Raw genomic sequence first — 23,957 nt, 5'->3', positions numbered from 1 at the left:
CAGCTCTTTGGATGTTGCTACTCACTGAGAAAATCAAGAAAGGGAAACCAGGCAGAGAGCTAGACAGATGGCAAGAACACTCCAGGCTGAACCACACCAGGCGGGGTGGAGCAGTGCCCATACGGGTGCCTCCTGAGAGTTCCTCTGGTTCAAAGGAAGGTCGCAGATGGAAAGGAGAGGGTGGTAGGGAGCAGGAATCACTCTAGTGATACAAAGGGCGTTTCCTGCAGAAAAGGAGAAAGTACCTCCAGCCAGAGGATGAAGGAGTGAAAAGGAGATCTTAATACACACAGTTTTGTTACTTCACCTTCAGTTTTATTACATGGGAAACCATCTCCTCATATCCCAGAACTCTCGTTTTTATCTGCAGGGATACTGAACACCTAGCTTCTATTCAGTCCAGGACTTCTTTTTCTAGGTCACCTCTGGATGTGGTACTGCATTTATAGTAACACCTTCTGTTCCCTGTTGATCTTGTAACCTCTGGTGCATTCAATAACTTTATTAAATCAGAAAAATATTATTTCCTGCTTTTGAAAGCAAACCATCACACAAACAGAACTAGAGTTTGCATGCGGAATGAATATTTTATTACTAGATTATAAAAATAAAATACAAAATAATTTTAAAACAGAACTTAAAACACTGTACAAAGCTTTAATATGATACAAATGGGAAAATTAAATAAATAATTACACTTTTATGTACAGATGGCCTATACAAAAGCACTCTGTGTTTCTGCCAATACTCTTATGTCCTTGGTTGCCTGAGCAAAAATGCATAAACAGGGCTGCTTGGAGGGAAAAGGTCAATACAATACCTTTGGAGGTATTTCAAAGAGCAACTTCTCATCACTCTGATTTCACGAAGAGGAGGAGAAAGGGAGAAAACTGTGGGATTATTAAAGTCCTCTATTCTACCTTACTGGTCTTGCTTGACAAGAAAATTCTTCTAGTTTGTGGTTCAATCTGATATAACAGTTGCCAAGAGTTCATAACTTTCAAGAATTATAACTAGTCAAAACTAGATGTTTCCCCCTCCCTCTTTTTTCCCCAAAACTGTTAAACTCGTAAACAAATGGCCCAATGAAATCGACACTGGCAATTTTAGGAATGGAGTCAGGAGGGGGACCAAGAACTGTGCAGGAGGGAGGGAGTGCATGGACTCCACGTGGGTTCTCTGATCTGTTCTCTGTTCAATTCACTCAATCCAATTTCAGAGCTGCAGGTGGCACAGTGTTGTGATCTTCCTAACTATTTCTGAATGCTTTTTACCTTACTGAACTAACTTACCTATCTTGTGAGTCATTTAAAAAGAAAACAGTTATGAAAAGTCCTACGGGCTTTCCCTTCCTGGGAAAGATGGCAAGAATTTTACTCCCTAAAATAAATCACATTCAAGCTCTAGTAGCCTTGTTTATCTCTTATGGGTGAGTGAAGAATACCCAGACTCCAAATATGGTGAAGTGCTGTGAATGAATTTTGAAGGATTTAAAAATGTGTATTATAAGGTGGGGAGAAAGTATCATATGGCAAGGACAGTCTATATTAAAACCTTGGGTTTACTCAATGTTTTTAGCTGGGTGAGTGAACATTTTTGTACACAATATGAAACGGTATTAAACTACTGAAAAGAGGTAAAATTCCTATCTATCATTAGTGTGTAAAATGATGTCATTGGCAAATTCTATAGTCACATGGGCTCAAAGATTTGCCTATGGAATCCTATTCTGTAGGTCAAGGAACCCAGAACCACTGGCCCAGAGTATCTAAGAGACGTGTCAGCATCACCAGTGATACATACTATGCCCATACTGTCACTGCCAATTGAAGAGGCAGGCTCTGTGAAAATTTCACAGGGTAATGAAGGAAAAGGCTTCACTTGTTTTACATGTCTCCTTAAAACCAAAGATCCAGCAAAGCGTAAGAAGTATTCAAATTATTACTAAATGTTACTTGTTGGCTATTCCCTTTTTTGAAGATTGTGTATAATAACCACAAAGTGATCTTGATCTTGTCACACATTTCCATTTTCTGATCCAAATTTGCTCAAGTGGAATAATTAAACATCCAACTTACATTTTAAAAGTCAGAGCAGATAATCACAACTCAATTAGGCAATGTAGTGATGGGCCAGGACGCTAATGTCATCATTTCATGTCCAGCCAGGGATTTCTCAGGGACTGAGGTATGCAGCATCCAAATTCTCCTTTAAATTAATAGGGATCCTTGTCCCTTGTCCTGGAGTCACTTAAAAACTATAGGAATTCCCATATACCTCCTGCAGTTCTCCGTTGCACTGCTGGCAGCAGATTCTGCAGGCTCCCACGACTATCTGGGTTCACTTTCTCCTAATTCCAAAGGGATAGCCAAACTATTGAGAAATCTAATGGTACGACGTTTCTACATTCCTCCCACATCCTCGAGGTGTACACCAGAGTTCTATCGGATGAGGACAGGGAAGCAGGAAATCCTAAAAAGCACCTGGCATTTTCTGTGCACCACATCCTCCCATACAGTCTGAGGACTGCAGCTGCTGCATGTTCCCTTCTGTAAGTTAAGGTCTAAATCTGCACCTCTGGATTCAGAACTTGGGTAAATATTGACATATGACGACTACCACTGTGGTTACGTGCCTCAATCCTGTAATACTTTTTGTGTTAAAACATAGATGAGTAGCTCTTCTGCAAATAAACTGTACAGACCCAAACTGAAGAAAGTTAAACAATGCCACTGTCATCAACCATTCTATCTCCTCAGTGATACAGGTGCCAAAATATGTCTCCGTTTAGGCAACGTCCCAAAACATCTGTGGTAAATGCACATAAACAGAAATGGGCAGAATATAAAAGAGTGAATGCAAACAAGTTAATTCCAAAATACATGAACACGAGAGAAGAAATGGTTCGCTAACATATGACACGTTTGGATAGATCTAAGGGAATGAAAAAAGTTTTAAAATGTAAAAAACTTTGATCTCCCAAGACTAAATCTAGACTTATCTACAAATAAATATATTTTCAAATAGCCAGAATAAGATGCATTTTTTTTCCCTAAGTCACTAAATTCTGAATTCCCAATCCTGTTTCTCCTTTCACCAATTCCTAATGTTAGATTCAGAATGTAGTTCCTAGAACAAAGAACCCTCTGGGGGAAAAGCATCTGTTTTTAATTCAAAACTATGGGGTACAGAAAAACTAATTATAGTTTTAACTATCTGCGTGTGGGTTTATCAAACATGCACCAATGTACACTTTTTCCTTGTAGATTGAATGCAACTATAGAAATATTTGCATAAAAATCTGTAGCCTGGAAGGAATCTCTGATGATTACCAAAGAACTTCAAGTTCCCCTAGTGGCTGGGAGCTGAAAAGAAAGAGATACTGCACAACTAGTCCACTGAATCAGGAAGCAGCTCAGATTTGCTTAGTATTTTAAAGCAAATAATACAAAGTGGACAATGACAACAGTGGTATCAATGACCATTTTGCTACTTATTTAGAACTGGACTGACTTGGCAACTTTTACAAAAAACATTCCCTTCACAACATGCAACTTAAGAAACAGTAAGTATGATGGTGCCCTTGGTCAGCAAGGCCAGCTTGCATACCAAGTTGGGAATAAGGGCACCTGTCTGAGACTTACCATTCAAAGATGTTTACATGCTGTGCTTTAAGCTTACGCCTGATATGATCCAATTTTCCTTTGTTCACTATACATTAAAGTTAAATGCCTGTATGCTGCGCAAAAGATTCTCAGGTGAAACTTTAATATTTCAAACAGTCTGTACACCCTGGAGATTTGGCAGCATAATGTAAGAAGAATGCTACCTACAGGGAATGAGCTAGTGCTAATCCATTTTCTGCTCCACACATAATTCCAGAGACTAGACATGACGGTTTAAGGGCAAGTGTGACTAGGGTTTGCCATTTTGTAGTGAGAAGAGAAACCAGGAGGCACTTGATTTTCAAAAGAGAATTTTAACTTTTGCCCCATACTATATTAGTATAGTTTGGCTGGACTTTTAATTAATGGCCATGTTTCTTAGGTAGAATAACCAAACTGATTTAAAATTGCTTGGTTGATCTGTGTTTGTCACTTAGATCTGAAATATGCCAACACTAAAAAAAAAAAAAAAAAAACAAAACAAAAAACACACCAAAATAAATAAAAAAGAAGGAACTAAAACAACAACAAATAACCAACCCATTCTCCATACCATAACCTTAAAATAAAACAAAAACAAAAATCCTTGGGCCAAAAATGCTTTGCTCAGGGCTGCCAACTTCTCTTTTTAGCCTGAGACCTCTAACATTTCTAAAAGCACAAACTATGCTTTTAAAAACCATGAAGTAAATCTCTGCATCAGCTAGTCCTTTTAGGTGGACCTATTGATACTTAAGCGATAACTAGTCTGTTTTCTTTTGAAAGTATCAGAGCAGAACATCTTTGGTTAACTCTTTCCTCACATGCAAAATAAAATATTCTTATACGCTGAGGCTATTTCTCTCTGGATCTGGAGTTCGTCAGGGCCATTTAGAAAAGGGGGCAACACAGTAGAAAAGCTGGGAGAAAATTAAGAAACCATAGAGAGAAAACATCCAATCACCATGTTGCCATCACTGTCTGTTTTGACCGCTAGAAGAGAAACACCAGTTAAAAACAACACACACACCATAACTGCAGCCTCATCAGCTTTCCCAATGACTGGCACATTTCAGATGACAGGGGTCAGGATTTAAAGCTGGCTACCCTTAGCACAATTTAGCTAATACAACAGAAAAAAGATAATTCCTTAACTGTAGATAATTAAGGAACTGTAGATAATTCCTTACTCCACTCCCCCACCACCCAAAAAAAATTGTGAGATGAAAAGAGGAACGAAGAATAGCAATTTTAAGACATTAAAAAAAATCAATTTATGTCAGACCCATGATTATCATTCCAGTTTATCCCCTTTAACCATAAGGACAGAATTATGTGATTAACATGACAAATTTTTGAACGAGTATTACAAGCATGTCCCGGTAATTTTTTCCCCTATTAAAATCTTTTAAAAGTGAAAATTAAATAACCTATCTTGGCTTGAAGGCTGCCAACCCTTGCATTATTACACAAAGAAGGCAAGAAGAATCTGAAATGTCCCATGCCAAGAACATATTTTCAGAAAATGAAGACAGGCAAGGCCCAAGTGTACACGAGGCACACAATAGAAAGGAATTTCACCATCTGTGATCTTGAAATTACAAATGGAGAATGAGAAAGAATGAGTTTATATAAGCATATGGTTCTCTATATATTTATAAATATTTATATCATTTACCATGAAGACATGCAAGTAGTGTTATAGCAACTATTATACAATATAATACAGAAGGACTGGTCTTCCAATATTAGAGTTGCTTTAGTTAAACAGCAAATATGTCTTATCTATTGCATTCCTCTGTAGTGCTTGAAACCGGAGAGAAATTAAGATTCCACACTATGCTACATTTCTTATGGGAGATCGTATAGGACTCAACAGTGCTTTGAGTTTCGTTTTGTTTTTTGTTTTTTGTTTTTTAAAAAAAGCTCAACACAGATAAAGAGAACGAGAGAAGTTCAGTGCAGCTTCAGGGCAGCTTTGATGCAGCATTAGAATGTATTCACTTAGTGAGGAAATACACTTCTTTCTTTCTTTTTTTTCTTTTTTCTTTTTTTTTTTTTTTTCCAATTCAACCATGTTAAGCTTTGGCAGCAAACACAAGGTCAAAGAGAAAGCACAGATGTTTGCTAGAAGGCAAATTTCAACAGCAAGCAGACCAATTTACCTGACCTCAATAAGGTCTTTACAACACAAAACACCTACAGAGTAGAAAAGAGCCCATTTGAAAAATCTAGCATAATTTACTTTTGCCTGATTCCTGTTACTAGAAGAGTGAAATCAGAATATGCTCCTCCTCACAGCTTTATAAATTGAGGTTACAAGGAAATCAGGTCCAAAAGCCCAAATATTCAAACTAAAGCACAAGAGAAGCAGGTAATAAAACATTAAAAGATAAATACTGAGCCTAAATTTATTTCCCCAGATACTTGTTCCTTATTGGCTAAATGTATAAAATACAAAGTTTGAGGATTATAAACCTCAACAACGTACCTAATTTCTCTCTATTTTTCTTTCTAAATATCTAAAAGCATAAAGTCACACTCCGCAGCAGTGTATTTCCCTGGTATCATCTTTGAGGTTGATATTGGAAATAGCTGGTATCCGGAAGACCTAAGAAAGTAAAGTCTACTCTGGTCGGTCTTCCTTCCATAAGGAGGAAACAGAGGGGAAGAGGGTTCTTTTGTCTTGAATGGTATTAGCCTCACTCTGTTCCTCTCTCCCTAAAGCACTGAAGCCTGGAAAGTAGCTCTATTTAGACTTCTTCCTTTACCTAAGTTTCAGTAGTTCTTTTTCACAATAAAAATATACTAAGAACTGCCGCTCCACAGAAAAATATTAGGGGACTAAAAAAAAATAACTGGATTTGAAGTTTTCATCATGTGCTGCTGAAAGCATATTAGAATGTATCGTTAAAATTAGAGAGACTGCGTCAGGTGAGATACACTAACTTTAAAAACTGTGAAATCCAGGGAGGGTAGTAGGCATGAGGCAAAGTAAAGGTGTGAACTCTCAATACACTAGATAAATACACAAGCCATGTGTGTATGAGCACTGGGTCTCCAGGAAACAGACTTGTTATATATCCTAATATTAGAGCAATTCTGACTCTCCCACGTTGGGAAGTTTGAATAAAAATATTAAAACAAGAAGTTTCACTTTTGCTATATAATCTTTGAGCAATGCCTTAAAAACAAACATACCAGGCCAAACCCCTTAAAATTCCATTCCATCTCCTTCCTTTAACTCCTTTGTTTCAAAGGCAGCTAAAAAATAAGAGTTCATTTAATCTCCCCCTTGGATTTTGCTGGATTGCCCCTTCCTATGCAAAGGCATGGATTCCTGATCTGCTTGCTGCCTGCCTTAGGTAATTCCTTATCATATATTTATGTCTTCTTATAAATAATTTATGTTACTTTCTTTTGTAAGAGAAGATCAACACTGATTTTTTAAATAGACAGTACAAGGACACACATGCATCAGGTTTAGGAGGAAGACCTCACACCTTTCCCAGAGATGCAGCCCAGCTCCTATCTGCTGAGTTTAGTGGCTGACTTACTCTTCCCTGGGGGGGCTTTCGAGCCGGCCGAGTGGTGGTGGAGGCTGCTGGATCCTTTCAGGCCATTCTTGCTGGGTTTGCAATGCTCCTGTTGGCAGGACCTCCTGGAGGAGGAGGATCCTGAGTGGCTGGGAGGTGACTTGCTTCTCCCCAGATGTGGGGATGAACTCCTCTGGTCATGGTGGGGCCGTCCAGCCCTCGATGGTGAGGAACTAGATGTGCGAGGCAAGGAAGAGCTTCGAGGAGAGGCACTGGGACTTCTGTGAGGGACAACTGGACTCTTGGGTGGTGTTTTTGGATTGTGAGGGGATCCTGGACTCTTGCACTGAGTAGTGCTCCGGGGTTTCTGAGTTCCATTTTGAAGAATTTGGGCCAGGCGGGAGAAAAGGTCTGAGTCGGAATTGCTACTCCCTAGGACTTTGTATCTGCGGAGCCTTAAAGGAACAGAGAAGACTTCTTTTCATTTTAATTCATTTCAAGTGAGTCCAGAAAGTCACAATGTCCCAAATGATAATGTATCTGATGTGAGTCAAGTCAGCAAACACAGGAAACAGAGTTACTCTTTCACACACCAGTTGTATGACCCTAGACAAATTATTTAACCTCTCCTAGTTTTTTTTAAAAGTATAGTTGACATACAATGTTATATTAATTCCAGGTATAAAGCACAATGATTTCACAATTCTATACATTATACAATGCTCACCATGATAAGTTTTGTCACTGTCACTATGCAAAGTTATTACAATATCATTGACTAAATTTCCTTTGCTGTACTCCCCCCTTCACCTACTTTACCCATCCCTCCCCTCTGACAACCACCAATTGTTCTCTGTATTTATGAGTGTCTGTTTGTTTGCTTGTTCATTTTGGGTTTTTTTAGATTTCACATATAAGTGAAATCAGATGGTATCTGTCTTTCTCTGAATCACTTCCTTTGCCATAATACCCTCTAAGTCCATCTATGCTGTAAATGCCAATCCATGTTCTTTCTTTTCTATGGCTGAGCAATATTCTATTACACACACATACACACACACTCTATATCTTTATCCATTCATCCACCAATGACACTTGGGCTGTCTGCATATCTTATAAACACAGGGGTGCATTATATCTTTTCGAATTAGTGTTTGGTTTGCTTTGGGTAAATAGCAGTGGCATTACTGGATCATATGGTAGTTCCATTTTTCATTTTTTGAGGAAATCCCATACTGTTTTCCACAGCTGCTCCATAAATCCCATCCTCAGCAGCAGTTCACGTAACCTCTCCTAGCTTTTAATAGGAATGCTATCTACCTCCCAGGATTACTGAGCAGCTGAGAACAGTGGCCCAAGTATTTAGTTGGATGTCTGCCATTCAGAAGCACTTAAATGTTGTTAGTCCCTTTCCTCCTAAGGCAGGTTTGCTCTTCAACTTGAAACATCTCTAGCATGTTAGTAAGTGAGAGAGAGAGAGTAAACCATTTTGTTTAAGGCTCCCATGACAGAAATGTGGCATGTGCATATGCAAACATTAAGCCCCACGATGTAAGTCTTCAACATGAACTATATTCACCAACAGCAGGAAATACAGACAAAAGTATTTTTCAACCTCATTTAATACTTTCCAAAAGGAAAAGAGTAGTCACTGGTTTCTTGGGGCCTCAGTTTCTGCCCTTGACAACAGTCTGAGATTCAGCAGAGCTGGGTTTGGGGGCTGACTGCCCTGTCTTACTGGCAATGGACCTGGGCCTTAGAATTCTAAATCTAGAGAATATTCATATGAATAGCAGTATCTTCTCTGCCCTAAATGTCTTTCTGTCTTGGGCTAAAATCCATTCAGTTAAAAAAGAATTTAAACCGCAAACTGCAGACATGCCACTCCTTATAGAAGGAAGTGGGAGAACTTCCAAGGTTGTATGATCACTGGCAGGATGCAGGGACATAAACAGCCACCATCAATCACCATCATGTGTCAGCAACAAGTTACTCAATTTTCTCTCCTCCTCCTTTTCCACCATCTACTTATTCAGACATGATGAAACTCACTCTGGTTAAGCCTACCCTCACGGATCTTATGGTAAAACTTGAAGAAGGGAATAAAATACGTCTTCTGTGCCAGGACCTAAGTGGGAAAGTTGCATTTCTGCTGAACTCCCAGATGAAGTCCAGACCGGTCAGCTCTGCAATATCTGGCACAATGCCACATGCTTGGCTTGGTTACCAAGTGCTACATTTGAGGGACATGTAAAGTGCTAAATAATAAATGATAATCAAGATTTGTTTGTTGCAGTCCAAAGCATCTCAAGCCACAGACACATTATCTCTATTAAGTACAGAAGAAAAGCAGAAGGAAGAGGGGATGTGTGGCTACTGTTCATGGAATCACCTTTAAAATGTCTCAAATGACTGCAGTTTACACATCACCATTCTCCCCATGGAATTGTAGTCCCACTGGCACTGAAAATCCAGTGTTTAGTTACCCTTGAACATGAAACCTTAGGGCAAGTCTAAACTTACCATTACCCTGGGGGAACAAGTTCTGCTGGGTAATGATACAGACAGAACTTCACTTTAATACACTTCAGAATCCATGTAACAGGTGGAGACCTACTACTGTACTACCTGTAACAGGCTCTAGTTTTCAGGTAAATGTATTCTGATTTTCACCTTGTTTTAGGTAAAAGGTCATCCTTTTTCTCTTTCTTCTCCAAGGGTTTAGACCCTTCTAGTCTGTGAAAGTGAGTAATGGCTCCAAGGAAAGCATTCTTAACTGGTTCATCACCTCCCAATATTTCCCCCCTTCCTTAAAACAGAATCACTCTTGGGGTGCCCGCATGGCTCAGTCAGTTAATAAGCATCCGACTCTTGATTTCGGCTCAGGTCATGATCTCAAGGTTCATGGGTCCGAACCCCTTGTCAGGTTTCACACTGATAGTGCGGAGCCTATTTGGGATTCTCTCTCTCTCCTTCTCTCTCTGCCTCTCTCTGGCTTGGACACACATGCAAGCCCACACATGCTCTCTCTCAAACTAAATAAACTTAAAAAAAAAAAAAAAAAAATATATATATATAATACACATTATTATATTATATAATAATATATATATATATATATATATACACACACACATATAAATAAAATCACTCTGTGGTCAATTATACATAAGAATACTTCAATAAACAAGTATACCATACAGTAAATATTGAAGTAATACTTTTGTAAGGCCGTATGTATCAGGCCTAGGAAAACTGCCCACAGGGTTTTTGCAGTTGCTTAATTCATTATAATCAGATAAACAACATGGTTACCATGACCCGTTCATCAAATTATGGACACAGGAGGTGCCTGGGTGGCTTAGTTGGTTGAGCGTCCGACTCTTGATTTTGGCTCAGATCATGATAATAGGGTCATCGGATTGAGCCCCACACTGGGCTCTATGCTGAGCATGGAGCCTGCTTAAGATCTCTCTCTCTCCCTCTGCCCCTTTCCCCTGCTTGCACACATTATCTCTCACTCTCTCTCTCTCTAAAATAAAATTAAAAAAATTATAGACACAGTCTTTTTCACTGGAGTTTGACATCATAATGACATCTGTTATAATGGAGTATCTAGTTAAAATGGACTAGAAGACAAGTAACCTTTGTCGCATGCTAATTAAACCCAGCACAAAGCTCCATATGTATGCAACCTTATTTTATCCTCCCCAAACCATGAGGCAAATGTAAGACCTGTTTCACAGATGAGGAAACTAAGGGTCACACTGTGAGAAAGTGGGAGAGGCAAGAATTAATGTGAATCACTATGATCCCTTTTATACACTGGGCTATAAAGGCTGGAAAAGGCAGGGAAGGAAGTAGATGATCAGAAACAGGCAACGAAGAAATGAAACCACTGATATATCATAATCAAGCAGACACAGAAATAACACTACACACTTAACACAGAACACATGGCATTACCTGGCTTCTACTCCAGGCCTCGTAGGGGGCTTTCCTGGTGGTGGCCGAGGCAAGAACTGAGCTGAAGTTGCGGTACTAACTTGATCTGTGTTGACCCATGAAACTGGCCTTGGAATTTTGCTCTTTCTGGACTGGGAGATGATGGGTGACAGAAAGCTGTCTTCGGCTGATCTGCTCAGGTGTGAGTCTACAGCCAGTCTTGAAAAGGGAGTGAAGACTTCCTCCTCAGAAAAGGGAGCAGGAACAGTAGCTAGTCTCTCCTCTAGCAATTTATCAGAGGCACTTGAGAGGTCCCCAAGGAAAGACTTGAGTTGCCTTTTTTCCACAAGAAGCCTGACTAGGTCTGGCTGATAAGCTTTCTTTTGGAGGAGCTTTTCTTTTGCAGAGACTGGAGAGGATGATTCAAAAGTTGAATCTATTTCTTGTGCTAAAACAGGGATTCGGCTGTGTCTAGTTACAAAAGATGACTTAACCACATCCTTTCGGGATGGTGGACAATGTTCACTCTCTGAAACACAATGAAATAATTCTCCATTTCTAGGGGCAATTTTCTCTCTCTTACCCTCTTGGTGCAAAAAAGTAGACAGGTCTCCCTGATGACCTGGCAAGTCTTCACTCCTGATGTCATCATCCTTAGATAGCTTACTTTTTTGCATTGCTGCCACCTGACCTATCTGTCCTTCAACATGTGAGTCAATGACTCGTGGAGAAATTTCTGAAGTTCCAACTGCCAGAAGCTTCATTATCTCATGATTTTTGTCTTGATTTGGCACCACACTAAAAGTCTGTGTCTTTGTCACATCAAGAGGTTCAGTAGTAGCTGAGTGATCCCTTTCCGCAGTTACCAAGTCTCCTGGAAGAGAGGCGATCTCAATATAATGCTGTCCTTTACTTAACTTCTCATCTTCATTATCTGATCCTAGAAGAATGCTTTTCTCTTCGGTTTCTCTAGGGAGACTCTCAAATTCTCTCACAGCCAGTCTGTTATGGTCAGCGAGGTCTTTTGGTTCCAGGTCTTGAGATTTGTTACTCTCTCTAATACTGGGTAACAAGTCATGACCAATATGATCTATCTGAAGCCCCAAGTCTGTTCTGCTTCCTCCACTAGGAGGCTCACCCTCTGTTACAACTAGGCCAGAGAAGTTCTCCCGTGGAGAGTAAAGTTCTACAGTGGGCTCAACAGGCTGAAGGTCTCTCCTCTCTGGCTGCTGACCATAGTGAAAGCTTCCTGAAGTTGACTGTGTGGATGCCACAGAAGGTCTAGGAATTGTAATCTGGAGACACAGAAGAAAAAACATAATGCAATAATGTGGAATATTAATGAAGATGGATGATTTGAAATTTAATACTTAAAATTCTAATTTATTAGAGGAACACAGATGTTGACCAGGTCTGTCCAACTCATACCTAAAATGAATAATTCTCAAAGTACATGACACTTAAGCTCCCCTACTCAGGAGCTACATAAAACAGTCTCTGTCTAGGCTCATCCCTGCCTTTACTTTAGCCTGCTCTGTGCTCTGGAAGATGAATTTCTATACACTGCACTATCCAGGCTCCCTTGCCTTCTGATTTCTGGTTGGGTTTGCCCAATGGGAAGCACCAACAGAGAATCAGAGAGTTGAGGAGAGAAAGGTCTGGGTATTAATTCTCTCTGCTTCCTGCCCAAGGGAGAAGAGCATTGGTGGTGACTACATTCTACCACTTCTAGCCATAGCTGCTGTTGCATGGCGCTTCTCCCAGCTTCTGCTCCTTCTTCCTTCTCTTGCAGGACTCAAGATAAAACTGACTCCCTTTACTGACGGTCCTGTTGGTTCTCTTTAGTCTATCCACACATCCGTAAAAAGTTGTTTTCATTAAATTCTAAGCCCCCTTCAGTGTGCCAGCTACTTCCTGCCAGAATCCAGATATAGGATTACAGGAAAAAATCATTGGCAAATTACTCTAAGTTTAAAAACTCTGGATTTACATGCATTTTGTTTCCCATAAATCCTAGCAATCAAACAATGTTAGGAATATTTTATCTTCTTATAAGCAAAGACTTGCAAAGATGTTTCCTTATGTTTCATTAGTTTCTTTAATTTTTTAAAGACAAGCCTATGATAAATTCTACCGTCCTTCCACTGAGGTCATTTCAATTCTATGTGAATGAGATAGATACAGTATCTAGTAAGAATGTCCTTTCTTAAGACTCCTAAAGTTTCTACATTTTATGACATGTAAGAAAAAAAAGTGACATGTAAGGAGACAGAAAATGTCAACCACATACACTGATAAGGAAAAAAGCCTTTCTGAGAAATCAAGTAAGTCAAATTACTTAATGAAACCAATTATGTTTTGGGGAAACTATGGAAATTGGCCTGAATTCAAAGCAAAATGAATGTGGAGCTGTCATGGGAGACTTCACTTAGATCCCATCTTAATCCAAAGACATCAAGAAATGGGTGTAGTTCCAGAGTCAGAGAAACTGTCTGGATTTTTTTCCTCTGTATATCAGGAATACAATCAGGTTTAAGAACATGTAAAGCTTGGGGCGCCTGGGTGGCTCTCAGCTGGGTAAGTGTCCAACTCTTGATTTTGGCTCAGGTCATGTTCTCACAGCTTGTGGGTTCAGGCCCCACATCAGGCTCTGCACTGGCAGAGCAGAGCCTGCTTGGGATCTCTCTCTCTCTCTCTCTCTCTCTCTCTGCTCCTCCCCTGCTCACTCTCTTTGAAAATAAGGAAATAAACATTTTAAAAAAAAGACATGTAAAGCTTGTCGTAAGTACAGCCCAGGAGAAAACACCTAACTAATTTCCTGAAATAGCTCCTGAATGGAACCAGTGTCCTGAGCATCTGTCTGATTAATTGAATACAGGCTGTTTAGGTTCAGATCAGAATTCTTACAATAAGCCCAGACCTCTAATGACCTTCAGGAAAAGGGAGTCAGTTCTAGTGGTCTGTTGCCCTTCAGGAAGTCACTTTACACTTGTATCTCTTTTTCATTGTTCTAAAATATATTCATTCAGGCAGATGACAATTTGCTAGTATATTTTAAAAAATGATATTGAAACCTAGAATACATAGTTATTTACTATTCGAAATGTATTTTTTAAGACCTGGGAGTCAGGGTGATAAGAAAACCAGGTAAGAAGTTACAATAAATGTCAAATAACAAGGGAGATGACTCTACCTACAGTCAAAATAAAACAACAGTCATTTCATTATTATATGTAATTTCAGAAATATCAGCCAAAATAAACTCAGCAGTGTTTAGAGAAAAACATTCCAATGATCTTCTGAGATTAGAGCTAGGGAATCAATGCACTTGTGAGCTTAATTCATCTTAGATTCAGGACATAAATGGATGTGTATGTGTGGCAAGAAAAAAGGGGTGACAGTCTTCTACACATGTAAGATACAGGAACATCAGATAGGAGAATTTATTTTCTTGAAAAAGATTCTGAGCAATTATGAAAAACTGCATAAAATATGCTCATATAATATTTCTACAGCACCTAAAATTTCTAAAATGTTCCTAAAATCATTTCTACAAATTTCATTTCATAACTGCCCTGTATTTTCATTGGGTACTATTGTTGACACAAATTTCACAAGTGAGAAAAAAAACCTTGGTAAAAAAAAGTCAGGGATAGGATTTAAGGATTTTGAAATCATACATAGCATAGCAAAGCATTCTGACATGCACTACACTCTCAAGTGAAGTCTGGGAAAGAGTCTGCAAAAACATTATCTGATGAGATAAAAGGAGAAAACCAAAGATCAATAGCTGAATACAGAGAAAGAAAAGGCTAATTCTAAGTGTATCTGAAAACAGATTCCTTGACCTCAGACTGTAAGACACAAAAGCACTTCCCATAATTGGAAATTAATTAACGATCTGCCAGGAAGCCATATGCATCTTTTATATCTTTAATTTCTATAATTCACAAACACTTCATTAAGGCATGAATTCAATCAGTGACTTTCTTCTGTTCTCTAACTGGTTCTCTAAAGGTAAACACCTTTTTACAGAACTAGAAAATGACCTCAATATTTTCCATGTCTTTCATATTAGTTTTATTAATGCCTGCTACTCAGTTTGACTAACCTCAGTCTCATTACTTTTTAGTTCAGATAAAGCAGCCTCATTATTTATAATTACCCCATGTTTACAACTGGCCACATAACAAGAGACAGTAAACTGTAAACTATTATTTACATTTAACTTATAAATAATTATCCTTTAACTTTTATCTCATTCAAGGAGTATAATGTTATTAATAAAAACTTTGGGAAATTCAACAGGCATACCAAACAGCCTCTCTTCCAAATAAAATGTCATATATGAAATATCTAGATCTCCTTTTGGTTTTTGACAAATAATTTACGATATATCGGTAGTAGAATAATTTATTAGTTCCCACTATAGCCAAGAACAACTGAGTTATATGAACACATTCCTGGCCTATTAAAAAAAATTAAATTTTAAACATTCGCATTTCTTTGGGCCATTCAAATTCCACTATACACTTCTTTTGCTCAAAGCATCTTTATGTGACACTTCATACAAGTGTTAAAACTTATGAATGAAACTAAAACACTATTATTGAACCATGTTTTTAATGTATCAAATGTTTATTACTAAAAAGTGAGTACACGGCAGTGATAACATTTGAGTATTAAGAGGCCTTATCGGGGGAGCACCTGGGTGGCTCAATTGGTTCAGCGTCCAACTTTGGCTCAGGTTATGATCTCGCGGTTCGTGAGTTCGAGCCCCTTGTCGGGCTCTGTGCTGACAGCTCAGAGCCTGGAGCCTGTTTCAGATTCTGTGTCTCCCTCTCTCTCTGCCTGTCCCCCACTCATGCTGTCTCCCTCTGTCTCTCAAAAATAAACATAAAAAAAAAAGAGGTCCTATCTGCTAACAGAATGTCCCACTCTCTCACTCTTTATCCCTGTTGCTTACTCTGACCATGTTGCTTACTATTGCTGAAGATGTTGTTACACTGTGGCTTGGCTTATGAATATGGAGGCTGACTAGAGGAGGAATGGAGAGAGCAGCAATGTGCTACATAGGTAGGTAAAACTGAAAACCTGAAGCCTCGAGCCGAAGTAAACAAAAAGTAAAAGTTGCTTTTCCCCTTCCCATTACCCATTTCTCAGAGATACTCACTCATCATTAATAGTTCAAGTGTTTTTTAGCAGGATTTGAAACTATGAGAATTTCGTGGGGGTATCAAAAATCATAAGCAGGCCACAACCCCACACCAAAGAATAGAAGTCACAGAAAAGACAGACGGAAGTAAAAATATTTTTGGTTGGCCTGCAATTACACATCACATACTTGACTACAGGATTTCATGGTCAGTTTTCAAGCCCCTTCATATAATACTGGAAGACACTTCAGGGGTCACTCTAGTTCAACTATTCCCAACTTCCATAACCTACAGATTTCTATCAAAGCATCAATAACACTTCATTTGTTTCCCTTTACTAGCTTGAAGATGCTTGGAAGCAGTGAGGAGACTCATTGGGCTCTGAATTCTTTTGATGCCTAGTGCAGTACTTGACACACAGTAGATGCTGGATAATTGTTGAATAAAATTCCCCTCCCTCAATCTTGGCAGTTTCTTGTCCCACAACCCACACATCTCAGCGGAGCAGGCCGATGCCCTTTATCACCTTACCTTTTGCATTTTATCTTCAGCCCCTTTCCTTTTCCCTAAAGAAAGGGCACTTAAGACTCTCAATCACATATTTCAATGCTCTGAACTGTGGTCTTCAAGTCTCTGTGCCTCTGCACATACTGTGTTCTTTGCCTCACAACCCTGCATCTCCCTCCAGCAAACTAATTCATCCTTCAGAGTCCTCTTATTTTTGAAGTGCACCTTAACCTTTCCAGAAAAATATTTTTAATTGTTATTTCCTCTCTAATTATGAAAGTAATGTATTTTCAAAATTTCATTTTACATGGTAAGAAAAATTAGAAAATAAAGAAAAGTTTAGAAAATAAAAACACCCAATATTGTACTCCTCAGTCCTAGGTAGATTGATCTGTGCCCTCCTTTGTGTACACAGCTCCACTAGAATCACTTCACGTTGTTTAAGGTAACTGTTAGACATAGGCCCTCAGTGCCAACCTGGAAGGCTGGTGCCAACTGTTTATCCCTGGGGTAAAGCATAGAGCCTGGAACTCAGGAGACACTGAATAGAACTGAAGGAATGAAAAGAACAGAATTAAGGCAATGCAATCACTGCTGATTTGAATTTTATAGTACTGGTATTGGTACTCCTGTAAATACAGTCAGAGGAATCCTCTTTGTAGATGCTGACTACCAGATAGATCACAAAACAATTATGTGACTCCTTTCCATTTTGTCTTGCTCCCCGTGTGTGTTGTGACTCGCAGCCCCTTTCTTCTTCTCAGTGTCTAAGAAACAAGTCAAAGAGGAAATTCCTTCAAATGTTGATAATCCCCTGATGTGAGGAACAGAACACAGAATGTACTCCACTAGTTATCTGCCTCTTTACAGATTATCTCCCTGTCCTATGGTTTGGTGTCATCAGTGCAAAAAAGGACAATAATTTTCCCTCTGCTTCTTCCATAGAGTCGCTGTTAGGATCAACTACGAAAAGTATTCTATGAAATATGGATGTAAGATAATATGGTAGCCAGTCTCTATGATGGCCCCCAATGACCTCTGCCCCTTGGTATTCATACCCTTGTATAAGCCCTCCCACACTGTAGCCGGATTGGTCTGTGTGACTACCAGAATATGACAGAAGTGATGGCATGCCCTTCTGAGATGAGGTTATAAAAGAAATTATGGCTTCTATCATGGTGGAGGCATGTTGGCTCTACCACCCCACCCACTCCCCTTTCTCTATCTCCTTCTCTCCTTACTCAGTGACAAAGTCAGCTGCCACTGTCAAGAATGGAGAGACCCAAGTGGTGAGGAACCAAAGCCTTTGGCCAACAGCTACTGAGGCCTGCCTACAGTCATGTGAGTGAGCCTGGAAGTGGATCTTCCCATCCTGGTTGAACCTTACAATGATTTCAACCCTAGCTGACAGCTTGACAGCAACATCATGAAAGACCCTGAGCCAGAACCATTAGATTGAGCCACTCCTACATTCTTAACTCTCAGAAAAGTGTGAAATAACTTTGTTGTTTAAAGCTGCTAAATTTGAGGGGTACCTGGGTGGCTCAGTTGGTTAAGTGACTGACTTCGTTTTGGCCCAGGTCATGATCTCACGGTTCATGAGTCTGAGCCCCACACTGGCCTCTCTGCTGTCCGTGCAGAGCCTGCTTCAGATTCTCTGTCTCCCTCTCTCTCTCTGCCCCTCCCCACACTCTCTCTCTTAAAAATAAACATTAAAAAAACTTTTTTATAAAATAAATAAAGCCGTTAAATTTGGAATAATTTGTTACACGGCAACAGGTAACATATTGTTGATATTATCATTCCCCAGTCATATTTATACTACTTCCAAAGGTAATATTAAAATGAAGCACTGGTTTTCTTTCTTTTAAAAAAAAATGTTTTTTTTTAATGTTTATTCATTTTTAAGAGACAGAGAGAGTGTGAGTAGGGGAGGGGCAGAGACAGAGGGAGACACAGAATCTGAAGCAGGCTCCAGGCTCTGAGCTGACAGGCTGACAGCAGTGAGCCTGATGTGGGGCTTGAACCCACAAACCGTGAGATCATGACCTGAGCTGAAGTCAGACACTTACTCAACTGAGCCACCCAAGCACCCCTGAAGCACTGGATTTCTAAAAGACCATCTAGAACCATGAGATCATGTGGTACAATCTGCCTTGATACTCGGTTTAAGAAATAACTTTTCCACTCCTGTATTAAATTTCAAATCCAACCTCCCTACTAACAGAGATTACCCAATGTCACGTGGACCAGTGGTTTAGACCTCTTTTAGAAGCAGTTCATTTTCTTTTCTTTTTCTTTTTGTATCATTTTAATGTTTATTTATTTTTGAGAGAGACAGACAGACAGAGTGTGAGTGGGAGAAGGGCAAAAAGAGGAGACAGAATCAGAAGCAGGCTCCAGGCTCTAAGCTGTCAGCACAGAGCCCAAGGTTGGGCTCAAACTCCCAAGCCATGAGATTATGACCTGAGCCAGATGCGTAACCAACTGAGCCACCCAGGCACCCCTTCTTTTCTTTTTCTTCTCTACCCTTATTTATGTATGCTAGCTTAATCTTGTCTCTCCATTTTTTTTTTTTTTATGTTTCTTTTTTATTTTTTGAGAGAGAGAGAGAGCACAAGAGAGACAGAGCATTGTGGGGGAGGGGCAGTGAGAGAGGGAGACAGAATCTAAAGCAGGCTCCGGGCTCTGAGCTGTCAGCACAAGAGCCCAATAAGGGGCTTGAATTTAAAGACTGCGACATAGGGGCGCCTGGGTGGCTTGGTCGGTTGGGTGTCCGACTTCGGCTCAGGTCATGATCTCACGGTCCGTGAGTTCGAGCCCCGCGTCGGGCTCTGTGCTGACAGCTCAGAGCCTGGAGCCTGTTTCAGATTCTGTGTCTCCCTCTCTATCTGCTCCTCCCCAGTTCATGCTCTGTCTCTCTCTGTCTCAAAAATAAATAAAAGTTAAAAAAAAAATTAAAAAATAAATAAATAAAAAATTAAAAAAAAATAAAGACTGCGACATCACGACCTGAGCCAAAGTCAGATGCTTAACCAACTGAGCCATCCAGGCACCTCTCCATTTTCTAATCAAAACATAACTTAGTATTTTTCCTGTAAGCCAAAGGTTGGTCTTATTTACTCCCTGTAAATCCATGTTTAGCAGCTTTTTAGAAACGATTGACAGTGAGCCAATTTCAATCAACACTGTTTACCCAAGGAAAAAAATTTAATTTCCAACAGTAACCCCAAACCAATTTTTTTCAAATCTAGCAAATTTAGCCATCTTTCAAAACATATTATTTAAAAAATTTATACATGCTATGTGATAATCAGTGGTTTCATGTTTATGGATAAGGGAATTCCTAACCAAGGCTAACAGCTCTGCACTAATAAAGTTTTCATCAGGTTAGTTTATTATGCCAACTATGCTTGTAAACAGATAAACTTTTGCTTTGCCTATTTTTATATAGTTCCTACATATTTTAAGACATCGGTATATTCTCCCTTCATATCATCATAAAAGAGAAACGAGCCTGAGTGAAAAAGATACAAACTAACAAACATTATCATCAGGATATGTCTTAATTTAAAATATTCAGATAGCCCAGTAATATAGTTTAGCATATCATCCAAGCTAGAACATATAATCAGAGTTGCAAGAGATGTGGAGAAGCTAACTGGGAGCCCTCCCTATTTAATATGTCTGTAGTAAGTTAGGAAATAATACCATCTGCTTTGCAAAAGTAAACTCTGAATTTAAGCCTCAAAAACAGAATCAACATAAATATATTTTTAATCTCATCCCCCACAAGTGAAGGAAATGGTTAAGTTTAATACCTTAGACATAAGTACACAAGTGATGCAGCTGACATTTCTTTAGAGACCTTCAGTTAAGAAAAATACTTTAACAGACACACAGATCAATGGAGCAGAATAGAGAACCTAGAAATGGACCCATAAACATATGGCCAACTAATCTTTGACAAAGCAGGAAAGAGTATCCAATGGAAAAAGACAGTCTCTTCAGCAAATGATGCTGGGAAAACCGGACAGAGACATGCAGAAGAATGAACCTGGACCACTTTCTCACACCATACACAAAAATAAATTCAAAATGGGATGAAAGACCTAACTGTGAGACAGGAAACCATCAAAATCCTACAGGAGAAAATAGGTAGCAACCTCTTTGACCTAGGCCATAGCAACTTACTACTTGACATGTCTCTGGAGGCGAGGGAAATAAAAGCAAAAATGAACTATTGGAACCTCATCAAGATAAAAAAGCTTCTGCATAGTGAAGGAAACAATCAATAAAACTAAAAGGCAACCGACGGGATGGGAGATGTTCGCAAACGGCATATCAGATAAAGGGTTAGTATCCAAAATCTATAAAGAACTTATCAAACTCAACACTCCAAAAACAAAATAAACAGTGAAGAAATGGGCACAAGACACGAATAGACACGTTTCCAAAGAAGATATCTAGATAGCTAACAAACACATGAAAAGATGTTCAACATCACTCATCATCAGGGAAATGCAAATCAAAACCACAAGGAGATACCACCTTATACCTGTCAGAATGGCTAACATTAACAACAGATGTTGGTGAGGGTGTGGAGAAAGGGGAACCCTCTTGCACTATTGGTGGGAATGCAAACTGGTGCAGCCACTCTGGAAAACAATACAGAGGTTCCTCAAAAAATTACAAATAGAACTACCCTATGACCCAGCAATTGCACTAGTAGGTATTCATCCAAAGGATACAAAAATGCTGATTTGAAGGGTCACGTGCACCCCAGTGTTTATAACAGCACTATCAACAATAGCCAAAGTAGGAAAGCCCACATGTCCATTGAGTGATGAATGGATAAAGAAAATGTAATATATATATATATACATATGTATACATACATGATGGAATACTACTTGGCGATGAAAAAGAATGAAATCTTGCCATTTTCAACAACATGGATGGAGCTAGAGTGAATTATGTTAAGTGAAATAAGTCAGAGAAAGACAAATATCATATGATTTCACTCATATGTGTAATTTGGGGAACTCAACAGATGAACACAGGGGAAGGGAAGCAAAAATAAGATAAAAAAAGAGAGGGAGGCCAACCATAGAGACTCTTAAATACAGAGAACTGAGGGTTGCTGGAGGGGAGGTGGGTGGGGATATGGGTTAAATGGGTGATGGGGCATTCAGGAGGGCACTTGTTGGGATGAGCACTGGGTGTCATATGTAAGAGATGAATCACTGGGTTCTACTCCTGAAGCCAAGACTACAATGTATGTTAACTAACTTGAATTTAAATTTTTTTTTTAATGTTTATTTTTAAGAGAGAGAGAAACAGACAGACAGACTATGAGTGGGGGAGGGGCAGGGAGAGAGGGAGACACAGAATCTGAAGCAGGATCCATACTCTGAGCTTGACAGCAGCAAGCCCAGCACAGGGCTCGAACTCATAAGTAGTGAGGTCATGACCTGAGCCGAAGTTGGATGCATAACAGACTGAGCCACCAAGGCATCCCTTGAATTTAAATTAAAAAAGAAAGAAAAAAGAAAAATACTTGTATTTAAAGATATCTGAAAATAAGGCCAAAGTTATAATATCAAATAAATGAATGCAAGTCTTTCAACAACCCGACAGAGAAAATGTTGCAAACAGTGTAAGAGAAGCATGTGAACAATCCCTGTGGATAAAAAACAGTATTGATGGGAGAAAGCAATACTAGGAGAAATGGAGCCAAGGCTTTAGAAAACCTTTTTTTTTTTCCCAAAAATTTTTAATGTTTATTTATTTTTGAGAGAGAGAGAGAGAGAGAGGTACAAAGAGCAAGCAGGGGAGGGGCAGAGAGAGATGAAGACACAGAATCTGAAGCAGGCTCCAGGCTCTGAGCTGTCAGCTGAGTCCCACATGGGGCTTGAACCCACAAACGCAAGATCATGACCTGAGCCGGTCAGATGCTTAACCGACTGACCCACACAGGGGCCCTTAGAAAACCTTTTTGAAGGGAAGTACACCAGAATGCTTGAGTGACGGCAAGTACATAGCATGAGAGAGTCCAAGATAAGAATAAACTGAAGATGGAAAGAGAAATAAATGGAAAGAGGGAAGGTGGGTGGAAAAAGGGATGAGGGGAAGGGGGGGTGATTGGACTTGCCTCTAGCCCATAGGTCATTGTGTACAATTTGAAAAAGGATGCTTCCTTAAAGAAGAGACAGACCTACACAAAAACGCAGTTTGGTTAGCAAAGTTTGGGCTAGGTTTCAGCCCCTACTTGCTCCCTGGGCTAGGCCACTTTATTTAGTGAACAACCTGTATAACTGTACAAAGCAGTCCTGGAAAAGAAGAAAAGACTAACTCTGATGTAGAAAGAGGCAGGCATTGATTTTCCTACGGCGAAGTGCAGGTGAATTCCTACAAAGCAGGACACAAAAGCAAATTTTGTTATCTTTTCTCACTGTTTTACACCTGCATTTGGAATTGTGTTCTAATAGAAAAATGTCAGTTTGGGGAACAACATTGTTTTTGGTGAGTTGGAAAAGACAGCTGCTAGATGATTAGGGAATTTGAGAAAACCTGGTACTTCCACCCATGTAAGGACAGAGGTACCTGTCCTCAGGATGGTGCCAAAGATCTCTGTACACAGTTCCTTACTGCCTCCATATTTGACTTTTCTGGGGCTCCAGCTGCTCTCAGTCATCGGGGCATCACTGCTTACTGATTAACAACAGGGTAACAGGCGTCTCCAGCTGAATGCCCAAACAGAGGGTAATTCCCTTGCAAAAGACCTATATCACAACTGCTTTCAGCTACTTGGTAAAATGCAGACTCCTGGTCTCACTCTCTCCCAGACTTATTGAAGGAGAAGCTCTGGAAGTGAGGCTGGGACTCTGTATTTTACACAGTGGACATCAAAGCTGGAAGACTACTGTTTAAGAGTAATGTAAAATATGAGAAATTTCCGCGTGGAGATTACGAAAAAGAAACAGAACAAAAAGAATCAAACCTAGCCAACTGTACACTATAAAGTACAAATTATATATGCCTTCCTCACCAGGTTTATAAGGCAGAGATTCAAAATCTTTAGAATTACAAACTTTTAAAAAGTCATATCTAAACACACAGCTCTTGTGGACTAATTAGAAATGTTATTCTGAAATTAGGTTATAATG

At 39.4% G+C, this 23,957-nt stretch overlaps 1 protein-coding gene across 4 annotated transcripts in view; it reads right to left on the bottom strand.

Moving 5' to 3' along the window:
* Positions 1 to 567: 567 nt before the first annotated feature.
* The window catches only part of TTBK2 (tau tubulin kinase 2), a 166,627-nt gene continuing 143,237 nt past the window's right edge, over positions 568 to 23,957 (bottom strand). For all 4 annotated transcript variants that reach the window (XM_078448548.2, XM_078448546.2, XM_078448549.2 and 1 more), the window contains 2 exons: positions 11,147 to 12,420; positions 568 to 7,635 (listed from right to left, as the gene is read on the bottom strand). In XM_078448548.2, coding sequence (XP_078304674.1) covers positions 7,173 to 7,635; positions 11,147 to 12,420 — 1,737 coding nt within the window. In that variant the 3' untranslated portion in view covers positions 568 to 7,172. The remainder of the gene's footprint in view (positions 7,636 to 11,146; positions 12,421 to 23,957) is intronic.

This window comes from Panthera onca, chromosome B3, assembly GCF_046562875.1.
Source record: "Panthera onca isolate mPanOnc1 chromosome B3, mPanOnc1 haplotype 2, whole genome shotgun sequence".
In the NCBI taxonomy this organism is placed as follows: Eukaryota; Metazoa; Chordata; class Mammalia; order Carnivora; family Felidae; genus Panthera; species Panthera onca.
The sequence above is the reverse complement of the archived record's forward strand: the minus strand, read 5'-3'. Positions and strand labels throughout refer to the sequence as shown.